The following is a 27,191-nucleotide window of genomic DNA, read 5'->3' on the forward strand; positions in this document are numbered from 1 at the left end:
ATGTTATTGTACTATTACTTTCTACTGGGATGTGGAGGGCTGCCATTTGTTACTTTCTGCAGTTGATCCTTAAGGTATAATTCGGCTTCTGAGAGTTGTAGTTCAACACACCCATATGTATATTGTGTCTGGGTTTAATGCAACATTCTGAATCTATTTCTGTAGTGACTTCCCAGCTGGACTGGGCACAGAGGGAATTATCATCCATCCCAGTAACTGGAGAGGGGGCACAGGGCTTGGGTAGTGATAATATGCTTTATAAAGGCAGGTTTTTCCATATATACTTTTATTTTTTAGAATTTATTTTTTTTTGCGCATATTGGGCTATTTTTGGGCTGCTTTCGAAGTGGCTTTTGGCTAGTTTTGGGCTGGTTTTAGAACTGACTTTGGCTGGTTTGGAAAAATAAATCTGGCAACCCTGGGTACGGACCCCTCAGCCAATACCGTCGCTGATCACTTTTGGAGTTCTAGAACTTTCCACCACAGAACGTAGAGAACCTGCACTCTTCAGGCTTAGGACCAAACAAAACGAATTTATATTTGGGCATCTCATCCAGTTTTCCTAAATTAGCCCTTACTCTGTCCCTAAATTGCAAAGAAACTGGTCCTTATTTGTATATAAAAAAAAAAACCTCTGCCGCCAACTTAAAAATGAGTCTAAAAACAACTAAATTGTTCTGGCACAATAAAGGGGGCGGAGGCTCTCATAGCAGTAGAGTTAGCGTTGGGCACCTCACAAAAATAGGACCATGTGAAGATGAAGAAAATGTACTAATGTCAAATTCAAAAAGACAACTGCTGACACCATGCGGTTCTTAAACTGGCCAACAACTTTTATTATGTGGAGCCCAATGTTTAGGGATCACCTCCCCTTATCAAGTGAACATGAATTGAGAAGTTCCGGCGGACCGCTTCACTCAGCACAGCAACCGCAATCTATAGGACACTAGTAATAGCTGTGTAACCCTACGCGCTATATCCCTACTCCCCTGTCCCCCAAGGCCGCAACGTGCATCGTCGCTGACGTCATTACGTGCGCCTGAGACGTCCAAATCTCGCGAGATGAGACCTGCCGTGTGGGTTAGCTGCCGGTGCTGAGGTACCGATAGAGACCTACGGGACAGCGGGTTGTGTTGAGACATTCCGGACTGTACCACCTGTAGCTGTGCTGTAGGGGCGGTAGGACTTATTTACTCCTTCCTGCCGCTATATAACTAAGCCTGAGGCTAGAGTTCAATACACTATTCGATTTTCCATTTGAAATAAAATTATAATTAATAAAAGATATATATATATATAAATAAGGGGCCAGCATATATAGCGGAAGGGGGAACCCCTACAAATATTGGCTTTTTAATTTTAAAGGCTTCCTGGCTACTACCTGCTCAGCAGCCAATACCCTCATTTTCTCTTCTTTATTGCTCCCTCCAGGATCATGTCTGACTCAGGCCACAGCCAGCCCAATGTGTTTATCCCTGGGCGCAACAGAAGGCGACGCTGGATGGACCAAGGACCGCCGGGACACCTTAACCTCTCGGAACCTGGACGAGAGAAAGACCCCATGCTCCGGGACAGAGATCAGGATAGATGGGTAAGTCCGGCATTGCACTCCATAATGGAAGGAAAGCACAAACACAATGCTTGACATTAAAGGAGACATATATAAAAATTATGAATGTAGTGCATTATACTCCTCTAAATATAGAAGCATTGTGCATAAGAAAAGTTGTGTTATTGAGAAATTCCACCAAAACCCCACTAGCCCCGCCCATCTCTTCCACTTCCTGCTGGCTGAATTCTCTGGGGGCCAGCAGCACCCATCAGCAGCTAGGAACCAATCAGCAGCTAGGCTTACCGGATAGGGAACTGAAGCCTGTCTGTGCTTGTGTGAGTACAGGGCTGTGATTGACTCTCCCCCTCCTACTGTGCTTCTGGCAGGGACCGTTAGGACACGCCCACCCTTCATTTCACACAGACAGAGAACTGATGGGATCTATAGGGAGCTCCAATAAAGGGGCAATTTTTACAGATAGGATTAATAATTAGCACAAAATAAAACCAGCGCCACATATTATTTATAATTGCCCCCTTTAAAGGGGCTGTAAACCCAACCATAATGGGTCCCACTGCACCTCCTAGTTTTGCTATAGAAGTTGTCAAAAAATGTAATTATAGATGCAACAAAATTCACCAATGAGAATTCTACTGAGCAACCATCTCATTATAAGTGCAAGAGAAGTGACCAATGAGAATGCTGATTCCCAGCACTGTGTCAGGCATCTCCCTGTTATCTTACATATAGAGATAATGATGGCATTTTTCCCAGTCATTATATGGCACAGGAATCAGACATGGGGATAAAGGGACAGACTTGTTCAGTGCTGGGAAACTGTGCTTATTGCTCCCAACTCCAATTGCAGGAACAGAGAACAGGGAGCCGGATTTACTCACATCAGCTGGGATTTTCATTGGGGGATTTCTTGCATTTTAATGCAGCCGCTGGCCCTGGGGATTTGGGAGAAAGTTTATGAAAAGTTTTATTGTGTAACATGGCTTTAAGAACACAACCCTGATGTTGCTGGACTACATCTCCCAGCATGCCTCAAACTTCATTATATGTTACTTTGTTCTAGGATTTGTAGTCCAGCAACAGATGAGTAAAATGTGGTTGAGCAGTGCTGTGAGCAGGGTTTAGTACCTCTTTAAAGCAAATAAAATTTGTATAAAAATCAAAATAAAACATGTTATAACCCTTTTATGTATTTTAGGAGGGAAATGAAGAGGGCTATGGCTACACCATTCAGAAAACTCCTATCATCCTTGCAAAGCCAACCTCCGACAGGGTAGGTTTCACATATTACCGTACGTGGCTTCAAATCATTGGGGGAAGATCATTTTCTTCATTACAGCTAAGCCATGAAAGTGCTTTCATAATAATCTCCCCTGGCTGCTAAATAATGCTGTGCTTTATTGCTTTAATTCAGACAAAGGCGGCAACCCCAGCGGCACCTCCTCCTATGGAAAAACCCATTGTCCTGATGAAAGCCAGGGAAGATGGAAAACCAGCAGCCCCTGCAGAGGGTGCCACCGCACCCCCTCCCACTGCAGTAGCAAAGGTGGAGAAAGAGGGACAGCGACCCACCCAACCAGTATATCAAATACAGAACCGGGGCATGGGAGCCGCAGCAAGTGCCAGTGGCAATGTGGATCGTAAGTCCTATATGTGCAATTCATGAAAACATGACACCGGTTTCCCCCCAAACTTCTCAAAAGGACAAAGGGTTGTAACGTAAAGAAGGCTATATGGATCAATCCCATGCAAAGTCCATTGTGTCTCATCTTTTTGCACGAATATCTTTTTCTTTTCCCCAAGACTGTCTAATAATTAGTGGGAGGGGCTTATTACAATAATTATATAGTTAGGGTGGATCTAGTCAAACAGGGTTAAGGTCTCCATACACGGGCCGATAGTAGCTGCCGATATTGGTCCCTTAGACCGATTCGGCAGCTTATCCGGCCCGTGTAGGGGCACAAACGAGGGGCCTGCCCTACCGATATCTGGCCTAAAATTGGCCAGATATCGATCGGCCAGGTTAGAAAATTCAGTCGGATCGGGGACCGCATCGGCTCGTTGATGCGGTCCCCGAACCGACTGCCCCATTGCCGCCAACATAATTGATTGTTTGGCCCCAGAGCCAAACGATCAAATTATTATTTTTTTTTTTACCTAAATGCTCCCCGATATCGCCCACCCGTAGGTGGGGATATCGGGTGAAGATCCGCTCGTTGGCGACATCGCCAAGCGGGCGGGTCTCTCCGTGTATGGGGACCCTTTAGGCCTGGAGGGTGAGGCAGTCACATCTACAGGATATAGATTAGATGCTGTTTGTATTAAGCACTAGTTTATGTATAACCACACATTATAAAGTGGGAGCGTTTGTTGCATTTTACTGTGCCGCACACTCATCCTGTTTTCTCCCGACAGCTGTGGTTGGGCAGGCCAAGCTGCTGCCACCTCAGAAGATGAAACACAGCATCAAATTGGTGGATGAATACATGAACTGGTGTGACAGCGCTATTGAGGTAGGGAAGCCATGGATGATCAGATGGTACCTGCTATTTGCCCTTGCTGGTAGAAATCCGGGGCTGGAGACAGGAGGAGGCTTAGAGCAATGCAGGAAACTGGGGTCCCAAATTCAGAATTAAATTACCCAAGTCATGAATGTTCTACCTGCTTTTGTTCGGCTCATTTCTCCCAGATGCCCCTGCACAATAACTAATTAATATGTTTAAGAGATAAAGTAATAAAAGGTGCAAGGTTTGGTACAGGTCTGATCACCTATAGCAGTGATCCCCAACCAGTGGCTCATGAGCAACATGTTGCTCCCCAACCCCTTGCGTGTTGCTCCCTGGGGCCTCAAAGCAGGTGATTATTTTTGTATTCCTGACTTGGTGGCAAGTTTTGGTTGCATAAAAACCAGGTGTACTGCCAAACAGCCTCCTGTAGGCTGCCAGTCCACACAAGGGCTACCAAATAGCCAATCACAGCCCTTATTTGGCACCCCAGGAACTTTTGTCATGCTTGTGTTGCTCCCCAACTCTTTTTACATTTGAATGTGGCTCACGGGTAAAAGGTTGGGAATCCCTGACCTATAGTAACCAATCCTAAAATGCCCGTGCCTATATTTAATTAACTCCAGATATGATACTGAGTGATTATCAATGACCATTTTAGTTCCTGCTGGACCAGACAGATGTCCTTGTGGTTGGCATCCTAGGATTGCAAGGCACAGGAAAGTCCACCCTGATGTCCCTGTTGTCAGCAAACTCTCCAGATGATGACCAAAGGTAAGTACTACTTATGTTGTTACGCACATCCCTATTAGAATATTTGATCTCTAATGGCACAAAAAAATATCACCTTCCTAAAGCATGCTGGGATAACTGTGGCTTCCAGGTCTTACGTGTTTCGGATGCAGAGCCAGGAAGTGAGGGAAAGAGCTGGGAACCAGACTAGCGGCATTGACTTCTTCATTAGCCAGGAGAGGATCATCTTCCTCGATACCCAGGTAAACACTATGAGGACTAAGCCCTAAATGTAGAAAGGCAAAGAGAGCATTATGCTGGTGAATTACATTGGGCTGGTGTAGGAGCTCCAGTCCAATTTAAGGATGTGGAAATGGGTTTATAATCTTTCTACCATAATCACTGGCATGGAGAGGCATAGTTTGTACAGTGCTGTAGTGTATATGCATGCAAGAAACTGCAGGAACTGGGGGAGTACAGCTGACATTAGTGTGTTTTTTTTTTTTTTGTTTTTTTTTTTTTTAGCCAATTCTCAGTCCAGCGATACTGGATCATCTGATCAATAATGACCGAAAACTACCCCCAGAATACAATCTCCCCCACACCTATGTTGAGATGCAGGTATGAGAGACAAACCAGTTGGGAGGATGCATGCGAGTTTGGTAAACTCAGCAATGGGTGTTACTTGGCTACAACTGGGGATTTGGGTTTCTTGTTAACAGTTTGTTTTTTTTTTTTATATGGGACAATCCATTTATTGTCTTTTGGGGAAATGAGGCACAATACTCTATATCTGCTTATCTTTATCTTTTAACATCAGGAGTTACAAAGACGTTATGTGCTTATGCCAAATGATTCTCTATCAGGGTCCCAGCTCTAACAAGGTCCTACATACGGGCAGTATAGCAAATGTTCTAAAATACCTGATATGTTACTTCATTTAGTCTGAGTGGTTTGACACAATGCTCAGCCATTAATTACACTTCCTTTTAGTTGTAGTCCTGTTCACCATAACAACCCCTGCTGCTCTATTGCCTCTGCTATCTGAGAACCCATGGTACCATGGAGTTAGAGCAGAAAGCCATATGACACAATTTGTTCCCTTTTGGGTACTGCTATTACTTTTTATTTAAGGCTAAAATAATCCTTATGCTTCTTATCTTTTCATTTTTCTCTGCAGTCTCTGCAGATCGCTGCCTTTTTGTTCACGGTTTGTCACGTTGTCATCGTTGTACAGGATTGGTTCACAGACTTCAATTTATACCGGTAAGAGGGAGTTCCAAACATTACAGTGCTGTGCAGTTAGCTTACTCTTCACAGGTATCTATCTGGTAACCGTTTATCCAGAAAGCTCTGGAATGCCGTTTCCCATATACTACATTTTAAGCAAACAAATCTTATTTTTTCTGTATAATATTAGGACAGGGCAAGGGTACTTGATGGTAACGAAACTACGTTCATCAATGCTGGTGGCAAAATAAGCCTATTTTTTATTTATTTTTGTAACATTTTTGTTTTTTTTTAGTAGTTTCAAGTTATGGTAGAGAAGGACCCTATATTTTGAAAACCCCAGGTCCTTTATATTCTGCGTAATAATTCCCATGCCTGCACTCTGTAGGCAAAGCTGTTCTTTTCTGCAAGACCTATTGCGTTTCCCTCAGGTCCACTAGGACCACTGCCAACAGCAGGCCAACCACATACATTTTGACAACTCAAACCCGCCTAAATAAGTGTAACACCATCTCTTATTTAATAGCACCCCGACAATATCCGAAGTCACCGTGGCAGACAGAGTATATAAGAGATGTGCTTGCTGTGCTGGGGGAGTTTTTCCTAGTACTTCAGTAGGCCAGTCTGACACTGCCCATGTAATCACAGCTTTACAGGAGGAAATATTTTATAGCTCACATTATGCTTCATTTCCAGCTTCCTTCAGACAGCCGAAATGCTTAAGCCATCAACTCCCTCCCCCAGTCATGAGTCAAGTGGCTCTTCTGGCTCTGATGAAGGCATTGAGTATTATCCACATGTAGGTAAGAGGAATTATGATTTTTTTTTTTTTCTGATCTTTGTAACTGGCCTATAAAATAGCAAAAAAAAAAGTGATGCAACAGTAATATATTTACGCTTTTTCCCCCCAATTGTCTTATAGTTTTCGTGCAAAATAAAGCCAAGAGGGAGGATTACTGTCCCCGCACCTTAAAGCAGATGCACACAGTCATTGATAAACTCATGCTCCATTCACACCTGCGATACAAAGGTACAGTTTGGTAGTAGAGGGTTCAAGCTAATGATAACAGAGCAGTATTACAGGTACATCAAGTTCAGCTCCACATAGGAATTGCTTGTGTCAAAGTTTTGTTTATTTAGGTTTATTCCTAAAAACTGAAGAGCTTTTTTACCGTGATTTTAACACTTTGTAGAGCAATACATTTCTTTATTCACGTTGGAGTTTTTGTAAAGATTGTTTATGGTGCAGCAGTTCAAGTCAACATTGATTTTTCTGACCCTTGCATTTATAACCCTAATATTTTTATTCATTTCTTTAGTTCAAAACTTTAAAATCTGTTGCACTGGGTGTTAAGTAATCTTGCAAGGCCCCTTTTGCATTGGATATTTACCCATTGGAACTTGTAAATATCATTCTTGTGTCGAGCTGCTTTTACAATGCAAATTTTTGTTTCTCTAGGCACTCTTTCCATGCTGGACTGCAACATCTTCCCAGGTCTGCCCTATGACTTTATCGAGTCAGAAGTTAACTTATTCTTGATCCCGACCATGGAGAGTGACGTGGATGAGACAATATCCAGGGCAGGTACTGTTCTCAGATTCTTTTTTTTTTTTTAAAGGTTTATTTTTTCCTTTTATTAGTAAAACAATAAAGTATTAACATAAATAAACAGGTTACATATGTGGATATGGATGGTTGGTACATGGTTCATTTTCACAATTCAGGTTAATTACACAGATCTATAGTATCAGATACAATTCTGCTGCATGGTGTTGGGGTGGACGAGGTTCCGTTTTAGGTGGTGAGAGACCCATTTGATTCGCACCACATGCCCCAAATTTTTTTCAAATTTCCCTTGTGCCCCCCTGGTCTCGTAAGTTAGTTTGATAAGGGGTAGGGCAGCGTTTACCAGCTGTTGCCAGAATTCGAGTGTGGGTACACTATTGCCCATCCACCTCATTATGATTGCTTTTTTGGCATAAAATGTGAGGGATCTGAACCTTATTCTGGCTGCGTTGGTGGGGAGTATGTCCTCCACCGTGCCTAGGAGGCAGGTTGCTGGGTTGGTCACATTAGGTAGCGCTAGTTCTGTTGAGATAGTGTCCATCACAGCGGTCCAGAACTGCGCAATGGGGGGGCAGCTCCAGATTAGGTGTATGAAGTCCGCTAGGGGGGATTTGCATCTTGGGCAGCAGTTATTTGGCACTTTGCCGAACCTTATAGAGTTTTGTGGGTGTAATGTACAATTGGTGCAGGACCTTGTATTGGATTAACCTATCCCGTAGGGAGATAAGGAACTCATAACAGCTCTCAGCTTCTTTTAACCCATGTTCCTCTGGCAGGTCACTGAGCAACATTTAAATTCATGGTCACACAGTGATGATCTTAGCACAAGCGTGCTTGTGTTGGTCATTGCTAAATTGGAATTATACCAGAATAAAGACATGTAAGCAGACTGACCACTTTCCTCTGAGTCTATAAAAAAAAAATTGCCTGGTAATGAAAACGGTCAATTTGCTTAGTGTGCCCTTGCCCTAAGTACAAGTCTTTATTCTGGTATCTGCTCTTATGCGAATAAAATCCCATATAAACCCTGCACACCAGAAAATAGTTATATAATAAAAGCATTTTATTCATCAAGAGCATGATGTTAAAAAGTTTTTATACTTTAACAATATATATCCATCAAGAAACAAGTACATACATACCACCCTGCAATTTGATCGAAAAAAAGAGAATACGAAGGCAGATATTCTGGATGAGAGAATACCCCAATGTTTCGGCTCAAATGCCCTTGTCAAGGGAGCTAAAACCCTAGCACCTGGATATTATATACTTTGTATACATTTTGTATTTTTTTGTGGTTAAAGGAGACATATCCTATAAAAATTAACAATGTACCAGGGAATTGTACTCCTAGATATAGAAGGATTGTGCTAGGCTGACCTGATAGGGAACTGAAGCCTGTCTGTGCTTGTGTGACTGCAGGGCTGGGATTGGCTCTCCCCCTCCTACTGTGCTTCTGGCAGGGACTGTTAGGACACGCCCACCCCTCATTTCAAACTCTGACAGAGAAGTTATAGGATCTATATCTATTGGGAGCTCCAATAAAGGGGCCATTTTTACAGATAGGATTAATTTTTTAGCACAAAGTGAAACCAGCACCGTATATTATTCATAATTGCCTACAAAATTAGGGTTTTTCCCTTTTATCCAATATGTCTCCTTTAAAGGGCAAGAATATTCTAGCCCGAAGTGCCCTCTATTACCTTAAATATTAACTGCTCTTATGCGCCCACCCCTTTAGCTCTATTGACCCAGCATCGGCCTATGTGGAGCTACATGAAGCTCCTCCACAAACATTGACATTTTTGTGCCGATATGTGCTCTGTGTTGCCCCACAAAGGCCGGTACTGTGCCTATCAAAGTAACTACGAGGGTGGTTGCATAAGAGCAGATCCCTCCTCTTTGTCTATAAATAATACCTTCAGTAAAAAATCCTCAATCTACTTAGTGTGCCCTTGCCCTTAAAGGAGTTGTTCACCTTTGTACAAAATTACAAATCTAACAAATCTAGCACATTAATAGAACAGTCTTTGCCATATACATAGTTAACAAAAAATGTACAGCTGAAGAGAGATTTCCCTCAGAATCATCCCTCTGCTGATCCTTCACTTCTGCACAGACCCTGTGCTGCATGGAGGGGTCAGTGACCCCCTATAAACACTACAGTTGCTTTTTTACATCCTTATATGAAATCACACACCTAGTACTGGCAGCAGACTTAAGTCCTATTGGCTGTGTCTCCTGTCAGTCTGACACTTGTTCCTGTGCCTGTGACAGAGTGCTGCAACTCTAACATAGCATTGTAAGATTTGTGAGTCTGTTTTCCCATGCCATTGCAAGGGGGAAATTAACCAATGACCTTTCAATTTATGCAACTGGTTAGAGTGCACAAGCAACCAATGAACTGGTCCAATAGGAAAAAAAGTAAAGGCAAAGCCCGGACGTGATAATGTAAGCATGTAGGGAGGTCTCACTGTGTTAGGTTCAAAATAGGCCCCTCCCATCCCTTTAGAAAACTGAGAGACAGGAGAAGGGCTGATTTAACAGGTATAAAAAGTAACTTTTACACTGGCTTTTTTACTTTTTTTTTAATAGAAAATGAATTTTCTGACCTGCTAAGAGCATTGTTGGTGGTTTAATAAGATTTGGACAAAGGTGAAAAACCCCCATTTTAGTAGTAAAGGGGTTTGTGCGCAACAATTTTTATGTTTTGCACACATTTTAAACTCGTATGCGCATTTTTAAAATTTATGTACTCAGGTCAGAATAAACACAAAATTTTGTGTTTTTGCACGAAATTCTTTGTGCGCACCACAGTGTGAACGGTTTGAAAGCAAACTTCTGGTTGGCTTCTAGACCTGTGTAAACTTTATGTCCTTGGTTACATTTCTCACAAAGTGTTGTAGCACGTAATAAACATCTATAGCTTATAATGATAACATTATCATGAATCCCAGGCTGTACCACTTTAATTTGAAGTTGTTTTGTGAATGTATATTCCCCTTTTTTGTTCAAAGTAGAAATTAAAATTTCATGCTGTATATTTTTCAGGCACCAGTGGAATCCCTCTCTTCTCCCTCCTGCCGGCATACAAAGGGCATCCCAGTTTTCATTCCCTGATCAGCAGACTGCGCAGCCAGATCATGTCCATGTCACGCCCTCAGCTCTCTCACACCATCCTGACCGAAAAGAACTGGTAGGTTCAAGTAATTATCCACAGATTCAGTCTTGTGCTTTATACTAAAAAGTAGGACATTAAAGGAACAGTTCAGTGTAAAAATGAAACTGGGTAAAAAAAATATTTCTAATATAGTTAGTTAGGCAAAAATATAAACTATAAAGGCTGGAGTGAGCAGATGACATAATAGCCAGAACACTTCTTCCTACTTTAGCTCTCTAACCCCTTAGTCAGTGACTTTAGGGGGGGCCACAAGGGACCAGAGTTTTGCTTTAGTTTTTTTAATTGCTCTTCAGTGCTATACACTTTACTCTAGTTATCTAGAGGCTCACAGTCATTCCTGCTGAAATATACAACAGTGAACTAACAATTTCTTATGACAAATAAAGCACTCAACAAATTAGGTTACAGGTTCGGGTGCTTATGCCCTGAATCTCTTGCTCCGTTAGTTTTCACTCTCCATTTTAATACAGTTAATATACCACACGCAGTTACGAAAGGTTGAAATATTCACTCACTGCTTCCTCTTGATGGCCCGGCTGCAATGCCCCAGACCCGCAGCAAGGGGAGACACAACCTCAAAATCGAAAGATTGCAACAGCCCCAGCATGCACTCATTGGACTCCGGGACAGTCTTCAGTGCTATAGGCTGTTCAGAAAAGGAAGATTTAGCCTTTGCCAATATTGTGCATGAATCCTACAGCTGTCTGCATCTGCCACCAGTAAAGGGGGCATTTTATATTGTACTCTTTCTCATCCTTCCCTCTAATATGAATCTTTCTGTACTCAGGTTCCACTATGCTGCCCGAATTTGGGATGGTGTAAAGAAGTCATCAGCACTTTCGGAGTACAGCAGGTTACTGGGCTAATGTTATACTCTGAAGAATGGCTGCAGTATCGAAATGGCCTGCTGCTGGTTAAGGAAAGACTGGCCCAGCTAAAGAGGCGCAGTATCAAGAAAGGATCGATTTCCTTGGCATTCATGTTGTCCTATGCGAGGTGATGGGATCAGGAACGATCCTGAAGGAGCAATTGTTCTTAGGCCCTTTGTGTTTTGGGAGACCATAAGGGTCCGTGTTTGAAATGGCACTGAGGAAACAAATAGTTGTTCCTATTTTGGAGAAGAGCTGTAGGGGTCCTTAACTTGTTTATCTAGCCTCATGGTGGACTACACCTTGCAACAAAGCCCTGTATCCCTAAAATGAAGTCAGAAGAAGAGAATGTGAATATTTAGCAGCACAGAGAAAGCGAAGGGGGAACGTGTGCGACTGTGAGCAGTGCAGTAAGTGTTGGGTGTGAAGCGTGTCAGACACTGCAGACAACAAGCACAGTGCAAGGAACCTCAATTAAAGTTGCTGTTACAGAAAGGATCAATGTTTTTGCTTTTGTCTATGGTGGCTGGATGTTCTGAAGACATTTATTCCATACATTGCACTCAGGTGAGGGAAGTTTTGTTTTCTGCAGTACTCCTAATAATGACCAGCTTGCTCGGACCAAAGCTCACTGAACCAAATCCTATCTTTACCAGCTGCCAGATCCCTTTCTGTGCAGTGTTTATATCATGTAGAAGTTGCAAGTCTCTCTCTGAAATAAGATACAGGGATATCTGCCTTTATGGCAGAGCAGAGAGTAGAACTTTACAATGTTCACTGGCTTATCTTTATTCCAGTCCTGTCTGTTGTTTACTCTTCTTATCACATTACCTTTCCATCTTGATACAATGCTAACAAAATGTTCCTTGTTTTTGAGTGGTACTGTTAAAGGGGAACTCCACTAAACAACATTTTGAATAATAATTTCAAACAACTTTGCAATACACATCATTTAAAAAATATGCAGCCTTTTCATGTAATAATATGGTTTGAAACAGTTCCCTAAGCCCCGCCCCCTGTTCTGGTGATCTGTCGGACTACTTTGTGACTCAAATAAACTGTAACAGTAGTCGACTTTCCTTAGCCTGCCTTCAGCCTGCATCCTCCCAATCCCACAATTCCCTGCACACGTGATGTCAATAAGGAAAGGAACATCATAGTGCAATGCATTGTGGGTTATGTAGTTCCTGCATGCTGTCTGTAAGCTGGGGAGAGGTTCTTCCCATTTGTAGCATCAGTGTTTTAGTCCCTCCTCCCCTGCCAGGGTTTCAAATGATGCAGAAAGAGAAGATCTGTTTTGCAGCTGGATTTCAGCATATACAAATGGTATTTATTCATAATTCTTGAACAGATTACAGAGATATGTATATTATGGGTTTCAGTGTTGTGTGGGGCTCTTTTGGTTCGGAAGCCAGATGGGCTTCCGACATAAAGTCCCAGTGGTTTGTGGATTATACTTTATTTTTTTGTATATAACAACTTTAACTTACAGCGGAATACTGGTCTTTCCACAACTTTATAAATAGCTTTCCAGCCTTGCGATAACAAAATAAGGTGTTTGGTCGAGGACTCATTATAAAAAAATGTGGCAGCTCCAAGGACAAATAATCACTGATATGTTTCTAATTCTATCCACTGTATGTGGGAGATTTATCAAGATTTGAAAAGTAAATCAACATTGGTAAATACCAAAAAAACTCAGTCTGTTCAAGAGTAGTGTTTTTCTAGTAGTTTGAGCATCTTGACCTTAGATAAATCAGTATATGAAAGCTATGCTGCAGTGTAAAATAGGACAATGACAAACTGAGCTACTTGTGGGCAACTACTTGGTTCAGCTACAACAAAGACAATACTGATTATTGTCTCTACGTGTGTTTTTAGCAGAGACCATTCTTAGTAATGTCTATGGCAGGGTTTTTTTTTTATTTGGCATTTTGTAGCTGCGACAAGTAGCACCATGTGTCATAGACATAAAATGCAAATAAAATGGCTGACACACAGATATTCCTTATATAGCGTGTATTTTATTGCTTCTGTAAAGGTGTTTATATTGGCGCACTGAGTATAGACTCGTATATAAATTACAAGATTTTTTGCCATCTTGAAAAGTAAATGGATAATTTTGTTTTACTTGCATTGGAGATTATATCCTATCAGAACAGGGATTGATCAGAGATCTATATTGGGCAATGTATTGTCTGGAAACAAATAAGAACACAATGGTGTGACACCAACTTTCAGGTGCTTTTGATGTAGATAAAATGCATAAAGAGAACAGTCAGTAGGAACATGGTGGCTACAACTGAGCAAACCCAAGACCATATAAAAGCAATATTTACTACGCTAGTATCATAAGGTCCAACTGTCCAGATTGTATAAGGGCTCTGGCACAAGGGCAGATTAGTCGCCTGCGACAAATCTCCCTGTTCGTGGGCGACTAATCTCCCTGAATTGCTATCCCACCAGCGAAAATGTAAGTTGCCGGTGGGATGGCACACCCTGCGCAGGCGATTTCGGCAAATCGGCGAAGTTGCCTCGTGAGGCATTCTCGATGATTTGCTGAAATCATGCCGCCGCGTGTGCCATCCCACCGGCAACTTACATTTTCACTGGTGGGATGGCAACTCGGGGAGATTAGTCGCCCGCGAACAGGGAGATTTGTCATGGGCGACTAATCTCCCCATGTGCCAGAGCCCTAGGGGCACCCATATTTCTTCAAATAGCTGCTGTTATCAAGCAGATTAAAAGTCATTAAGTGATCACTGTGTCAATGGCAGCAAATGGATTCACCTAGTGCCAAAGGAGATCCACATTCTGCTGTGTTGGTGGTGCAATACATTGGGAACAATTGGAGGAACCCAGGAAAGTTCTTGAGATCTCTACAGGAGATTAAGTAAGAGTACTGAAGAGTTCCATAATAAGTGTGCTTATTGAAAGTCTAATTAGACTTCATGGGCAGTCCCACTTTGGAACCCCCATGCCAGAATCCTAATGATGAATGGTTTAACCCTCTCAATGCAGGCTTGGTTGACCAATCTATGGCACACATTGCCAATAAGCATGCCATATACATCAAAGAGAAACCCGGAAATATAATCACCGTGCCAGTGGCAAGCTGGTTATTCTACATTTGCACCATATACTCAGTTGCTCGGCATGTTAAGACTTGGTTTAGTGTTGTGTATGTAACTTTAATTGGCAGGTTTATCAACCCTATCTGGCACCAATGGAGATACAGGCACTGGTTTGGTGCAATTACCATCTGTGTACAAATGGAATGCAAATAAAGGTGAGAAGAAGGAAAAGAATAAGAGTTAAGTACGCTGATTCAAAGCAACTAGTGTGTTCCTAATTAGTTTTAACATCTAAAGACACATCACATACGGATACAACAGTCCAAGCGCCATTTTTGTAATGCACAGATAAAAACCACGACAAAAACCACTTTATTTTTTGGCACGTGCCTAGGTTTCCCTGAATCTGAGCTACACTTTGGTAGCATTTCAAACAAAGTGCCAGATCTCTTGCATCCCGCAGCCTGCAATTCAGCTGGGCCAACTGGCTCTACAAAACAGCATTATAAAAACCTAACCAGGGCAATAAAGGTCATTCAAAGTCAAACTGAAGAAGGATCCAATGCCAAGGGGGTACTTGAGCTTTGAGTGCAGTGGATTTTCACACTTTCAACCATATTGCAAAGTGTTCATTGAGTTGACTGTGCAGTAGAAGTGAAACCCAAGTATAAATGACTGTGGGCGTGGAGCCAAGTTTACTCATGTTGCCTTGAACCTATAGAACAGAACACCAAACATGCTTACCGCAATGGAATCCTGTGTACAGAGTCTAAAGTTTAGGCATGCTAGATGGTCTCGTAATGTACACAGTTTAAAGGGAGCACGCCTTGCCGTTACATGATGTTACAAGAGTTACATGATGTTTCCAAAGATGATGGAATATTTAGACATTTTACAAAATGATCCCACTGGCACCATGAGCAAAGATATAGTAAATACTCAGGGTTGCATTTCTACATTGGAAGAAACTACCTACAGAACTGATTGGTTTATTCCAGCCGATGACTGGAATTCTGATCAAAGACACATGTACACAGTAAGCTGTAATTAGAATAACATGAAGATACCAGGAGTCCGTGAAAGGGGTGACGGCAACATGCTATAGAATTGTTATAAGTGAGCGTTAGTTTCATTTATCATGGGGCTGCAGATTGCTATCGGTGTCACCTACAATGTTTATTTATTTTCCCGGTTGTTTCCATTCTATGTCAACACATGGTATGAAGTATAGGGCAAATTTCACTTTGTTGGCTGGGTTCTCCACTAGACATTTTTTTGTAAGATTGCCCTGCACATCCACCCAGTGCCTTATACATTAAGTAAGGGCCACAGTATATACAAGGAACATGCTTCTTTTCCTCAGAGTATGGGGATTGACAGAGCCCCACACATAAGTATACTAACCCCCTTCTTTGAGTTGAATTGAGTAAACCCTGTCCCTACTAGAGATAACAAGAAGTGACAGCAACACCATGATAAATGATACCTAAGAGCATTATAACTGGGATAACTGACAAATTGATCAAGTGAATCATTCGTGACCTGGTGTTAGTATAGTATGGCCAGCCTGTGGCCCTCTAGCAACAGCTACTCATACCTAAAGGCTACTGGAAGATGTAGATAAAACAGTTGCTAGAGGGACACAGCTTGGACATTCTAATACAAGATGGAGCACTTTAATCAACTTCTTCAATGGTAGGACCAGAGGAACCACCACCTCCAGCACCTGCCCCAGCCCCAGGGAATCCTCCAGGCATCCCACCAGGCATTCCAGCCCCACCAGCACCCTGGTATAGTTTGGTGATGATAGGGTTGCACAGGTTCTGCAGTTCTTTCTGCTGATGCTCGTATTCCTCTTTCTCTGCCATCTGTAACACACAAAGACCCAAGGTAAGAAAATGATAAAAATATATATAAATAACAAGGGTCTGTGAAGAAATAGGTGCCCCTTTTATTTATTTCCTGCCTCACCCAGTTAAATTAGAGAAGGCTGGACAACTGCAGACTGTACCTGGTTCCTGTCCAACCAAGAGATGACCTCATTGCATTTGTCTAGGATTTTCTGTTTGTCTTCTGGACTTATCTTGTCCTTCAGCTTCTCATCCTCAACTGTGCTCTTCATGTTAAAGGCCAAGGACTCCAGAGAGTTTTTGGCCGAAATCTTCTCTCTCTGGACTTCATCTTCAGCCTTGTACCTGTCAGCCTCTTGTACCATGCGCTCTATCTCTTCCTTGCTCAGCCGGCCTGCAGAAGAGTTGGAAAGTTAATTCAAATTGACTTTTATAGATTGAGCATTATAGTTATTGTCTTTAGAAGATTTGAATAGCACTTTACCTTTGTCATTGGTGATAGTGATCTTATTCTCTTTCCCGGTGCTCTTATCCACAGCTGACACGTTCATAATTCCATTGGCATCAATGTCAAAGGTCACTTCAATCTGGGGAACCCCCCGGGGAGCTGGAGGAATACCGGTTAGCTCAAATTTCCCAAGCAGGTTGTTGTCTTTAGTCATTGCCCTTTCACCTTCAAACACCTATAAAAAAGAACATGGATGCAACTGAAAAGACACAGTAACGTACATAGAAGAGGTCCCATTGGCCAACACTCAAGGTGAACCAAACTTTGGGCATATTAGATTCTCACTCTTCCTTCTTTTCTTAGTGTAGGTCTTATTACTGTTACCACTAGCAACAGGAGCAATTCTTCTGGAAGCTGGTGGTATCTACTGTTATTTTTCAGTCTACAGTTCCATAGCTCAACCTCACTGTACCTCAATATAATGAGCCAGATTCAATTTGAAATGAGAAAAGCTTACAGTATCTCCTAATTCAATACCAGATTTTCCCATAGAGCAAGATGCAATTTAGTGATCCCCAACCAGTAGCTCGAGGGCAACATGTTGCTTACCACCTCCTTTGACATTGGTCTCAGTGGCCTAAGTGTATGGTGGCCATTTTTTAATTTCTGGCTTGGAGGCAAGTTTTGGAAGCACAGAGACACAGTTTTACTCCAAGCAGAGCCGTCTGCAGGCCAGCAGTCCACATGGGGCTAACAAATAGCCCATCACAGCCCTTATTTGGCAACCCCAAAGAACTTTTTCATGCTTGTGTGGCTTATCAACACTTTTTACATCTAAGTGTGTCTCATGAGTAAAAAAAGTTTGGGGACCCCTTGTTTAACACGAGAAAATTCTGACATCTGTGGGAAAAAACTGCAGCTGAAGCCCAGAGAGTTCCAAACTCTGGGGACTCTTACCAGTAAAGCTTTCCAGCATTCGATAATATTTCAGTGTACCTGAATCAAGACCCCTGGCTGGTTGTCGGAGTACGTAGTAAATGTCTGGGTCTGCTTGGTGGGGATAGTTGTGTTGCGTTTGATGAGAACAGTCATGACTCCACCGGCAGTCTCAATGCCCAGAGACAGAGGCGTGACATCCAGAAGAAGCAGGTCTTGAACATTTTCTGACTTATCCCCAGAAAGGATTGCAGCTTGGACAGCTGAAGGAAGGAAACATATCTGGTGTAAGTAGATTAATCCATCTTTTATAATAAATAGTATCATGTATTGCCACTTAGTTTGCCTTCTGTCTGGTAATCCATAAGAACAAATCAGATGTCTGCTATCAGTTCAGTTACCCCAATACAACTAGCTGCTGATTGGTTGTTACCAATTCTTAAGGTGGCCATACACGTCAAGATCTCCCGATATATCCACCTACAGGTGGGCGATATTGGGCAAATGCAGGCTACTTCGATCGTTTGGCTCTGGGCGCAGTCGGTTTGGGGACTGCATCAACGAGCCGAGGCGTTTCCCGATCCAACTAAATCTTTTAACCTATTTCAGGCCTGATATCGATCGGGCATGCCCATCGTTCCTGCCCATACATAGGCCGATAAGCTGCCGAATCAGTCTAAGGGACCTATATCGGCAGCTACAATCAGCCTGTGTATGGCCACCTTTAGACCTCTGTATCGTAATACACGTGGTATCCCACCTTCCCTAAATTACACCAGTTGAAGATCAGCCAAACTCTAGGGGACCATACCAGTGGAACATTCCTTGTATTAAAGGGGAGGTTTACCTTTTAATATGATATAAATTGCCCTAGCAAATTTGCCATTGATTTTCATTATTTATGTTTTATAGTTTAAAAATTATTTGCCTTCTTCTGCCTCTTTCCAGCTTTCAAATGGGGGTTGTTGACCCCAGCAGACTATTATTCTGTGAGGCAACAATTATAACAAATATACATCTACAGTATATGTGTACTCACCCACCTGCACCATAGGCAACAGCCTCATCTGGGTTAATGCTCTTGTTCAGCTCTCTCCCATTGAAGAAGTCCTGAAGTAGCTTTTGGATCTTGGGAATGCGCGTGGAACCTCCAACAAGAACAATGTCATGGATCTGTGCCTTGTCCATCTTGGCATCTCTGAGGGCTTTTTCCACAGGCTCCAGTGTCCCACGGAAGAGGTCGGCATTGAGTTCTTCAAAGCGGGCCCGGGTTAGAGAGGTGTAGAAGTCAATGCCCTCATAGAGGGAGTCTATTTCAATACTAGCCTGGGTACTGGAGGACAAGGTGCGTTTGGCACGTTCGCAGGCTGTGCGCAGACGTCGGATGGCACGCTTGTTCTCAGTAATGTCCTTTTTGTGTTTGCGTTTGAACTCCCCTACAAAATGGTTGACCATGCGGTTATCAAAGTCCTCACCACCCAGGTGTGTGTCCCCAGCTGTGGATTTTACCTCAAATATACCATCCTCAATTGTAAGAATGGAGACATCAAAGGTGCCTCCTCCAAGGTCAAAAATCAGGACATTTCTTTCACCACCAACCTAGAATAATAGCAAATACAAAAAGGACAAAGCTTCAAGCAAAATATATTGTACTTTCTACTCCACTTATACTTATTGACCTAAAAATTCTACCTTCTTGTCCAGGCCATATGCTATGGCGGCCGCAGTTGGCTCGTTGATGATGCGCAGAACATTGAGGCCAGAGATCGTCCCTGCGTCTTTAGTGGCCTGTCTTTGGGAATCATTGAAGTATGCGGGAACTGTAATCACAGCGTTGGTGATGGTCTGGTTTTAGGAAAAGAATAGGAGGATTATCAATGCTTGAATTAATCTAACAATGCTTGGATCACAAGGTAATAAGCAACTTCATAACCATTTCATCCACTGCCCTCGTTTGCACCTTCTCACCTTCCCCAGATAGGCTTCTGAAATCTCCTTCATTTTGGTGAGAACCATAGACGATACTTCTTCTGCATAGAATGTCTTCGCCTCTCCTTTGTACTCAACTTGAACCTTGGGACGCCCTCCATCGTTAATAACAGTAAAGGGCCAGTGCTTCATGTCTGATTGAACAACTGGGTCATCAAAGCGACGGCCAATCAATCGCTTAGCATCTGCAATAAGGAAAGATGAATAACTCTGTTTTTTCTTAACATAAGGGTTTTTATACTGTTGTGGGTCTGTTCACACTGTCTCTCTTCCAATTAGTTCTTTATGGTCTTAAAAGGAGGAGGAGTTGGCCCAGAGGTGATCAGTGATCAGCCTTTGATATGGGATCTCATGCTAGGGACCTTGGTTCGATTCCCTGTGGCAACAGCTTGTGACCATGGACAATTCACATAAAGGACATGTAAACCCTACATTTTCCTACCATGTATACTTTTGGGAACAAATGTATTTGCATTTCGATTGCATATATCCCTCCAATGGCCAGCACCATCATATTTTTCTAAAATGAATAGCAGCTTTCACCCGGCAGCCATTTTCCCTCTGATATATAAACATGTTTCTCCAGTAGAGTGCACAGCTAGAGCAGAGCTTCTATGGAAACCAGCAATGCCATCTTTTCATTGGCCACTAGACTGGAGGACATGTTTAGTAACCTGAGTTTAGTAAGCTGAGCATGCCCAGTAGCCAACTGGCAAAGTCAATTCCTAAGGGAGGGGGCCAAGTGAGTTACAGAAGGAGAAGGAATCCCAAGTGATGCTGCAGCCTTACTATTAACACTCTGAATTCCACCGGAGAAAAGCTCTATATAAATGATACCCATACCCTTAAAACCCTGCAGTCATGTACCCAGTGTCGGACTGGGACCCCAGGGGCCCACCTGGAAACCTTTAGACCATAGGCCACTCTCAAAACTATTTTTCCTCCTTTACTTACCCAACCTCTTTATTCTCCTAGTCTCTTTTATTTACATGCTAGCATCTATTCTTCCATCTATTTCTTCTCGTTGTTCCCATTGAGAAATAGGGAATGACCATGAAGTAGGCCAAATGGTCAGAAGCAGGAGGGCCCAGTGACACCTGGGCCCACCGGGAGTTTTCCTGGTATCCTGGTGGGCCAGTCCGACACTGCATGTACCACATAGGCTTGAGGTACTAGCCCAGATCTCTGTTATCTGAATGCTCTGTTACAATAATAGCTTGTATCCAGCCAGAGAGCATAACAGTTCTACTTTGTGATAATTAAACATGAAATATTGTTATAAACCTCTATAGTTATAAGAGAAGAATTGATAAACTTTAGACTTTAACAAGAATTATGTGCAGTTTTAGTCAACACCGAGAGGATCAGATGTTGCAGCACAGGTTCTTACCAAATACTGTGTTGGTTGGATTCATTGCCACCTGATTCTTGGCAGCATCACCAATAAGTCTTTCAGTATCCGTAAATGCAACGTAGCTGGGCGTGGTCCGATTTCCTTGGTCATTGGCAATGATCTCTACCTTCCCGTGCTGGAAGACACCCACACAGGAGTAGGTGGTGCCCAGGTCAATACCAACTGCTGGACCTTTAGACATCTTGTTTCTGAGTAAGAAAAAACATGTTAACACTTGTATTACTATGTCATACTAGTTCTATGTACTTTTTATCGTGTCTGTTGGCAACGATATTCATTGGTGGTATTCCAATATAGCTGTTATTTAGGAAAGGCACATTATCATTATAGACTCATTTAGTCATCTAATAACCTGGTGAGAACATTCTATGTGATCAAGACAAAACCATCATGCCCAACAGCCATGATGGTCTTATATTTAAAAAACACTGAAAAGCCTCAGTTTATAAGAATGGTGCATAAGGTTATTTATTAATTGGTCATTATTGTATGGCCTAAAAGGCATCCATTTGTGAAGGAGCATTAATTAGTGAGTCTTTAAGAACATGGGTAGCCTATATCATTTTTATGGTGACAGGTCCCCTTTAAGAAGGCTGCAGACTAATGGGCACATTTACAAAAGCACGAACGCTCCGAGCGTATTTTCGTCTATTTTTTCGGGCATCCGCACGACTTTTTCGGACGTTTGCACGAAAAAATCGGAAAGGTTTTACCACTGTTTACAATTGTTCGGTACGAAAATTTTGTGACGTTCGGATCGCCAATACGATATTATCGTGACTAATACGATTTTCTCATAAGCATTTTTGTGATATGTGCACTCTTCCGAAATTTTTGTTTCCAATACGATTTTTTCCCATTCGTGATTCGGATTCGTGGATTAGTAAATGTGCCCCTAAGAAGATGTCCCCTTGGGCTTTTGTATTCTAAAGCAGGGATCCCCAACCTTTTTAGCACCACGGCCTGGTAGGAGGCAAAAACATTTTTCCACGGACCGGAGGCAGAGGGGAGGGGGGGGCATGGCGCGAACTTCAGGCGCGTAATACATGCAACGCGCTGGGGGGTGCACTGCGGCCTGGCGGTTGGGGACCCCTGTTCTAAGGGATTTATTCTCCTTTAGGGCTCTGGCACACGGGGAGATTAGTCGCCCGCGACAAAACTCCCTGTTCGCGGGCGACTAATCTCCCCGAGTTGCCATCACCTGCCATCCCACCGCCGGTGGGATGGCACACGCGGCGGCGCGATTTCGCGCAAATCGCTGAAGTTGCCTCGTGAGGCTTTTTCGGCGATTTGCCGAAATCGCAGGGACATCATTGCCAAGTGTTTAAGGTGGAAATTTTGGAGGTGGAACTTGATCCCAACTAAGATATAATTACCCCTTATTGGGGCAGAACAGCCCTATTGGGTTTATTTAATGGTTAAATGATTCCCTTTTCTCTGTAATAATAAAACAGTACCTGTACTTGATCCCAACTAAGATATAATTACCCCTTATTGGGGCAGAACAGTCCTATTGGGTTTATTTAATGATTAAATGATTCCCTTTTCTCTGTAATAATAAAACAGTACCTGTACTTGATCCCAACTAAGATATAATTACCCCTTATTGGGGGCAGAACAGCCCTATTGGGTTTATTTCATGGTTAAATGATTCCCTTTTCTCTGTAATAATAAAACAGTACCTGTACTTGATCCCAACTAAGATATAATTACCCCTTATTGGGGGCAGAACAGCCCTATTGGGTTTAATTCATGGTTAAATGATTCCCTTTTCTCTGTAATAATAAAACAGTACCTGTACTTGATCCCAACTAAGATATAATTACCCCTTATTGGGGCAGAACAGCCCTATTGGGTTTATTTCATGGTTAAATGATTCCCTTTTCTCTGTAATAATAAAACAGTACCTGTACTTGATCCCAACTAAGCCTATTGGGTTTGTTTAATATTTAAATGATTTTTAGCACGTTATGGAGATACAAATTATGAAAAGATCCCTTATCTGGAAAAGCCCAGGTCCTGAGCATTCTGGATAACAGATCCCATACCTGTAACTGAAAAACCACCAAAAATAAAAAAACGAAAACCAATTGCAAATGGTCTCAGAATATCAATGTCTAGATCATATTAAAAGTTCATATAAGGTGAACTACCCCTTTAATACAGGACTGGTGTTCCAGCCATTTCCCCAGAATGGGGGATAAGCTAAATAGATGCTTATTGAAGCGCCAGGTTCATTTCCCTGCTGCAGAGAGGGAATAGAGATTGGCCTCGGGCCGCTGTTCCCATTTCATTAATTCCTGCCATAAGCAATTGACACAGAGATCTGGGACGTTCTGGAAAAGAGCAGTTGTTTGGCTGCAGTTCAACAAGCACGGCTGGGATCCTGGCCCATCAGATTGGGAGGGCGGAGCAGAAGCACACTGTACTGCACTGGGGTAGGGGTGATAGGGACTGCAACAGGGAAAGCGCTGGAATCTGTTTAACCTCTGGTGTGCCTGAGCAGATACAGTATATATATATATATATATAGTATATACATGCTTATATGGCTGGCATCAAACTATATAATATAATAATATATAATAGCTCAGCAGGCATAGGCTGTACTCAATGGAAGGTTTGTACATGTATTGTGCCGTACAGGCTATTGGATTTAAAAGGAATTTTCAATTGGTCTTCATTTTTTTTATAGTTTTTGGATGATTTCCCTTCTTCTGACTTTTTCAAGCTTCCAGCCCATAAACTATTGCTCTGTGAGTATACAGTATTATTGTTACTTTTTTATTACTATTCAGGTTCTCTTCTGTACATAGATCAGTCTCTCACTGCCCGGTAGCTAGGGTAATTTGGACCCTAGCAACCAGATAGCTGCAGAAATTCTAAACTGAAGAGCTTCTGGACAAAAGGCTTAATAATTCAAAAACCATAGAGGATGAAAATGAAGACCAATTGCAAATTGTCTTGGAATATCACCCCTAAGATGTGAACAGCCCCTTGCATAGAGTTCTCATATATCCAAGCAGCTAATGCCCCATAAAGTCGCACATTTCATGAGATCCAATGAATTCAGCAGGGGATACGGTTCCCATTCAACTCCAGCATATAAATAGATGTGACAAGTTCTCCTTATAGAAACCATCCCGGAAAGAAATCTCATAAAATTGGACTTTCCATTTGCATTAACCCCAATCTAAATTTCAAATAAAATTCAGTTTAATTGTATATTGGGAAATACATTGTATTTAATTGGACAAAATATTTGGCTTTACTTACCCTTCAGCTAAGCTAGCCTATATCATTGTCGATGGTAAAGCATTCGGGATCCCAGACATATAGTAGGTCCTGAGTCTTGTTCTTACTTGGGCTTATTTTTAGCATTAGGGTAACTGGGCTTGTGTTTGAGTGATAAGCCTGTGAGTTACATAGGGGCGTGACTTTCTAGAACTCTCTCCCACTCTGTGCCAGAATGATTCCCCGTCCGGCATCCATTGATAGCTGCATAATGGTCTGTCCTCCCACTAGCATGGTACATACGTATTATTAATAAAGGTCTTTTAGGTCCAAAAGGGAGGTGGGATCTAGCAAAATTATACACCTCCCCAGGATATTATCTCTCATGAAGCTGTACTGCTGAATTTAGCAGAGGCTATCATCCCCACTTCTACTATCCTACAGCCACAGTCCCTTCCCAGAGGCTATTATCCCCCACTGCTACTATAGGCACCATCTCTCCCTACTATACCTGCTATCCCACAGCCCCAGTCCCTTCCCAGAGGTTATTATCCCCCCACTGCTACTATAGGCACCATCTCTCCCTACTATACCTGCTATCCCACAGCCCCAGTCCCTTCCCAGAGGCTATTATCCCCCCACTGCTACTATAGGCACCATCTCTCCCTACTATACCTGCTATCCCACAGCCCCAGTCCCTTCCCAGAGGCTATTATCCCACTGCTACTATAGGCACCATCTCTCCCTACTATACCTACTATCCCACAGCCCCAGTCCCTTCCCAGAGGCTATTATCCCCCCACTGCTACTATAGGCACCATCTCTCCCTACTATACCTGCTATCCCACAGCCCCAGTCCCTTCCCAGAGGCTATTATCCCCCCACTGCTACTATAGGCACCATCTCTCCCTACTATACCTGCTATCCCACAGCCCCAGTCCCTTCCCAGAGGCTATTATCCCCCCACTGCTACTATAGGCACCATCTTTCCCTACTATACCTGCTATCCCACAGCCCCAGTCCCTTCCCAGAGGCTATTATCCCCCCACTGCTACTATAGGCACCATCTCTCCCTACTATACCTGCTATCCCACAGCCCCAGTCCCTTCCCAGAGGCTATTATCCCCCCACTGCTACTATAGGCACCATCTTTCCCTACTATACCTGCTATCCCACAGCCCCAGTCCCTTCCCAGAGGCTATTATCCCCCCACTGCTACTATAGGCACCATCTCTCCCTACTATACCTGCAATCCCACAGCCCCAGTCCCTTCCCAGAGGCTATTATCCCACTGCTACTATAGGCACCATCTCTCCCTACTATACCTGCTATCCCACAGCCACAGACCCTTCCCAGAGGCTATTATCCCACTGCTACTATAGGCACCATCTCTCCCTACTATACCTGCTATCCCACAGCCCCAGTCCCTTCCCAGAGGCTATTATCCCCCCACTGCTACTATAGGCACCATCTCTCCCTACTATACCTGCTATCCCACAGCCCCAGTCCCTTCCCAGAGGCTATTATCCCCCCACTGCTACTATAGGCACCATCTCTCCCTACTATACCTGCTATCCCACAGCCCCAGTCCCTTCCCAGAGGCTACTAAATCCATTACTATCACATGCCTTTACAGTCAGGGGGTGAGTATGTGGTGCGATACTGCTATACTTTCTGATACTCTTCCCAACTACAATCACTCTCTGTGGGCTCCTACTATAGGCAATGCCCAGGACACTTGCACTGTGCCCAAATGGCTGCAGCTAATCCTGCCCATATAATCATCACCTTGCTTATCTAGGATTAGTCCCTAATAAACAGCTTCTTTCAGTCAGTCATTGAGAGAGTTAAAGTTGAACTTGCTGGCTGAATACAATCGCTATATCTTGCTGCTACGCCCCTTCAGCCTGTGATGGTGGCAGAGTAACGGCCCTTGTTGTTTGTATCTATGTTACAGCTTTGCCCCCGGGGTCGGTAACGTGCCCACTCTGCGCCAGGGAATGAATATTTAGAGAGCATTTTATTCCAATCCCACTCTGATAATAATACCCTGGCACTTTCTAGGCAAGTCATAGGCACTTTTGTCGCTACGTCTGAACTGTTCCTAACGTAACGAGTTAATAAGGCTGCTTGCCCGCTGGCACCGTATCTCTGGCTTATGATTGTGTCTGTCACTTATAGACAGTCTGTTTCCATGTCTCTGTCACACTCTGCACACATGCACATATATGCAACATATACACTACTGTCTGTCTGTCTGTCTGTCTCCTCACCTGTGTGAGTGCCGTGCCTTTTGCTCTCTGCCTCTCACTCTCACTGCCTCTCAGTCTGACTGTCTCTCTCTCTCTAAATATGCTGTCTTTTTTCCCAGCCCTGCACAGCTGTGACGGTTTCAGAAGCTTCTGGACTTCCCTACGTTTCTCTCTACTCCCCTTCCTCTCCCCCCCGAAATGTCTGGCAGTCACGCAGGCACAAATAAAGGCAGGGAGGGCGGGAGTGACAGAATTAGAGTAGGGAATTAGAGAGACGCAGGCCTCGATGTGTCAAACGCAGCCAAGTTTTATAAATTAGGGCCTTAGATGAAAGTAAAATG

At 43.0% G+C, this 27,191-nt stretch overlaps 2 protein-coding genes and 1 long non-coding RNA gene across 6 annotated transcripts; 1 reads left to right on the top strand and 2 right to left on the bottom strand.

Annotated features, from left to right (window-relative positions):
- Positions 1-988: 988 nt before the first annotated feature.
- Positions 989-13,653, top strand: smg9 (SMG9 nonsense mediated mRNA decay factor). 3 transcript variants are annotated; one of them, XM_012966229.3, is made up of 14 exons: positions 989-1,099; positions 1,432-1,591; positions 2,769-2,843; positions 2,985-3,210; positions 3,986-4,083; positions 4,736-4,848; positions 4,958-5,069; positions 5,332-5,427; positions 5,987-6,072; positions 6,733-6,839; positions 6,959-7,066; positions 7,496-7,621; positions 10,655-10,799; positions 11,572-12,151. In XM_012966229.3, the coding sequence occupies exons 2-14, from the start codon at positions 1,436-1,438 to the stop codon at positions 11,648-11,650; spliced, it is 1,527 nt and encodes a 508-aa protein (XP_012821683.1). In that variant the 5' UTR covers positions 989-1,099; positions 1,432-1,435; the 3' UTR covers positions 11,651-12,151.
- On the bottom strand, positions 10,557-11,577 carry LOC116412079. The gene is made up of 2 exons (XR_004223531.1): positions 11,300-11,577; positions 10,557-10,843 (listed from the first exon to the last, which is right to left on the bottom strand). It is a non-coding gene; the product is annotated as an uncharacterized LOC116412079 (long non-coding RNA).
- A 4-nt stretch (positions 13,654-13,657) lies between the features above and the next one.
- hspa1a (heat shock protein family A (Hsp70) member 1A) lies at positions 13,658-26,981 on the bottom strand. 2 transcript variants are annotated; one of them, XM_012967567.3, is made up of 9 exons: positions 26,872-26,981; positions 21,341-21,552; positions 19,930-20,135; positions 19,654-19,806; positions 19,005-19,560; positions 18,022-18,224; positions 17,062-17,260; positions 16,739-16,971; positions 13,658-16,595 (listed from the first exon to the last, which is right to left on the bottom strand). In XM_012967567.3, exons 2-9 carry the CDS (start codon positions 21,543-21,545, stop codon positions 16,404-16,406), a joined length of 1,947 nt encoding a protein of 648 aa, XP_012823021.1. In that variant the 5' UTR covers positions 21,546-21,552; positions 26,872-26,981; the 3' UTR covers positions 13,658-16,403. The 2 variants fall into 2 exon arrangements, with proteins under 2 accessions (XP_012823021.1, XP_012823022.1); XM_012967568.3 differs by lacking the exon at positions 26,872-26,981 and adding an exon at positions 24,641-24,921.
- Positions 26,982-27,191: the final 210 nt, after the last annotated feature.

The sequence above is a fragment of the Xenopus tropicalis genome, chromosome 7 (genome assembly GCF_000004195.4).
Source record: "Xenopus tropicalis strain Nigerian chromosome 7, UCB_Xtro_10.0, whole genome shotgun sequence".
Taxonomy (NCBI): Eukaryota; Metazoa; Chordata; class Amphibia; order Anura; family Pipidae; genus Xenopus; species Xenopus tropicalis.

Excerpts from the sequence above, each read along its gene's own strand:
- smg9 (XM_012966229.3), top strand. The coding sequence starts at position 1,436 with ATGTCTGACTCAGGCCACAGCCAGCCCAATGTGTTTATCCCTGGGCGC. Across the intron at positions 4,849-4,957 it reads TCTCCAGATGATGACCAAAG|GTCTTACGTGTTTCGGATGC; the intron begins GTAAGTACTACT and ends TGTGGCTTCCAG. Across the intron at positions 7,067-7,495 it reads TTCACACCTGCGATACAAAG|GCACTCTTTCCATGCTGGAC; the intron begins GTACAGTTTGGT and ends TTGTTTCTCTAG.
- hspa1a (XM_012967567.3), bottom strand. The coding sequence starts at position 21,545 with ATGTCTAAAGGTCCAGCAGTTGGTATTGACCTGGGCACCACCTACTCC. Across the intron at positions 19,807-19,929 it reads CAGAAGCCTATCTGGGGAAG|ACCATCACCAACGCTGTGAT; the intron begins GTGAGAAGGTGC and ends TCCTAAAACCAG. Across the intron at positions 17,261-18,021 it reads AGCCAGGGGTCTTGATTCAG|GTGTTTGAAGGTGAAAGGGC; the intron begins GTACACTGAAAT and ends TCTTTTTTATAG.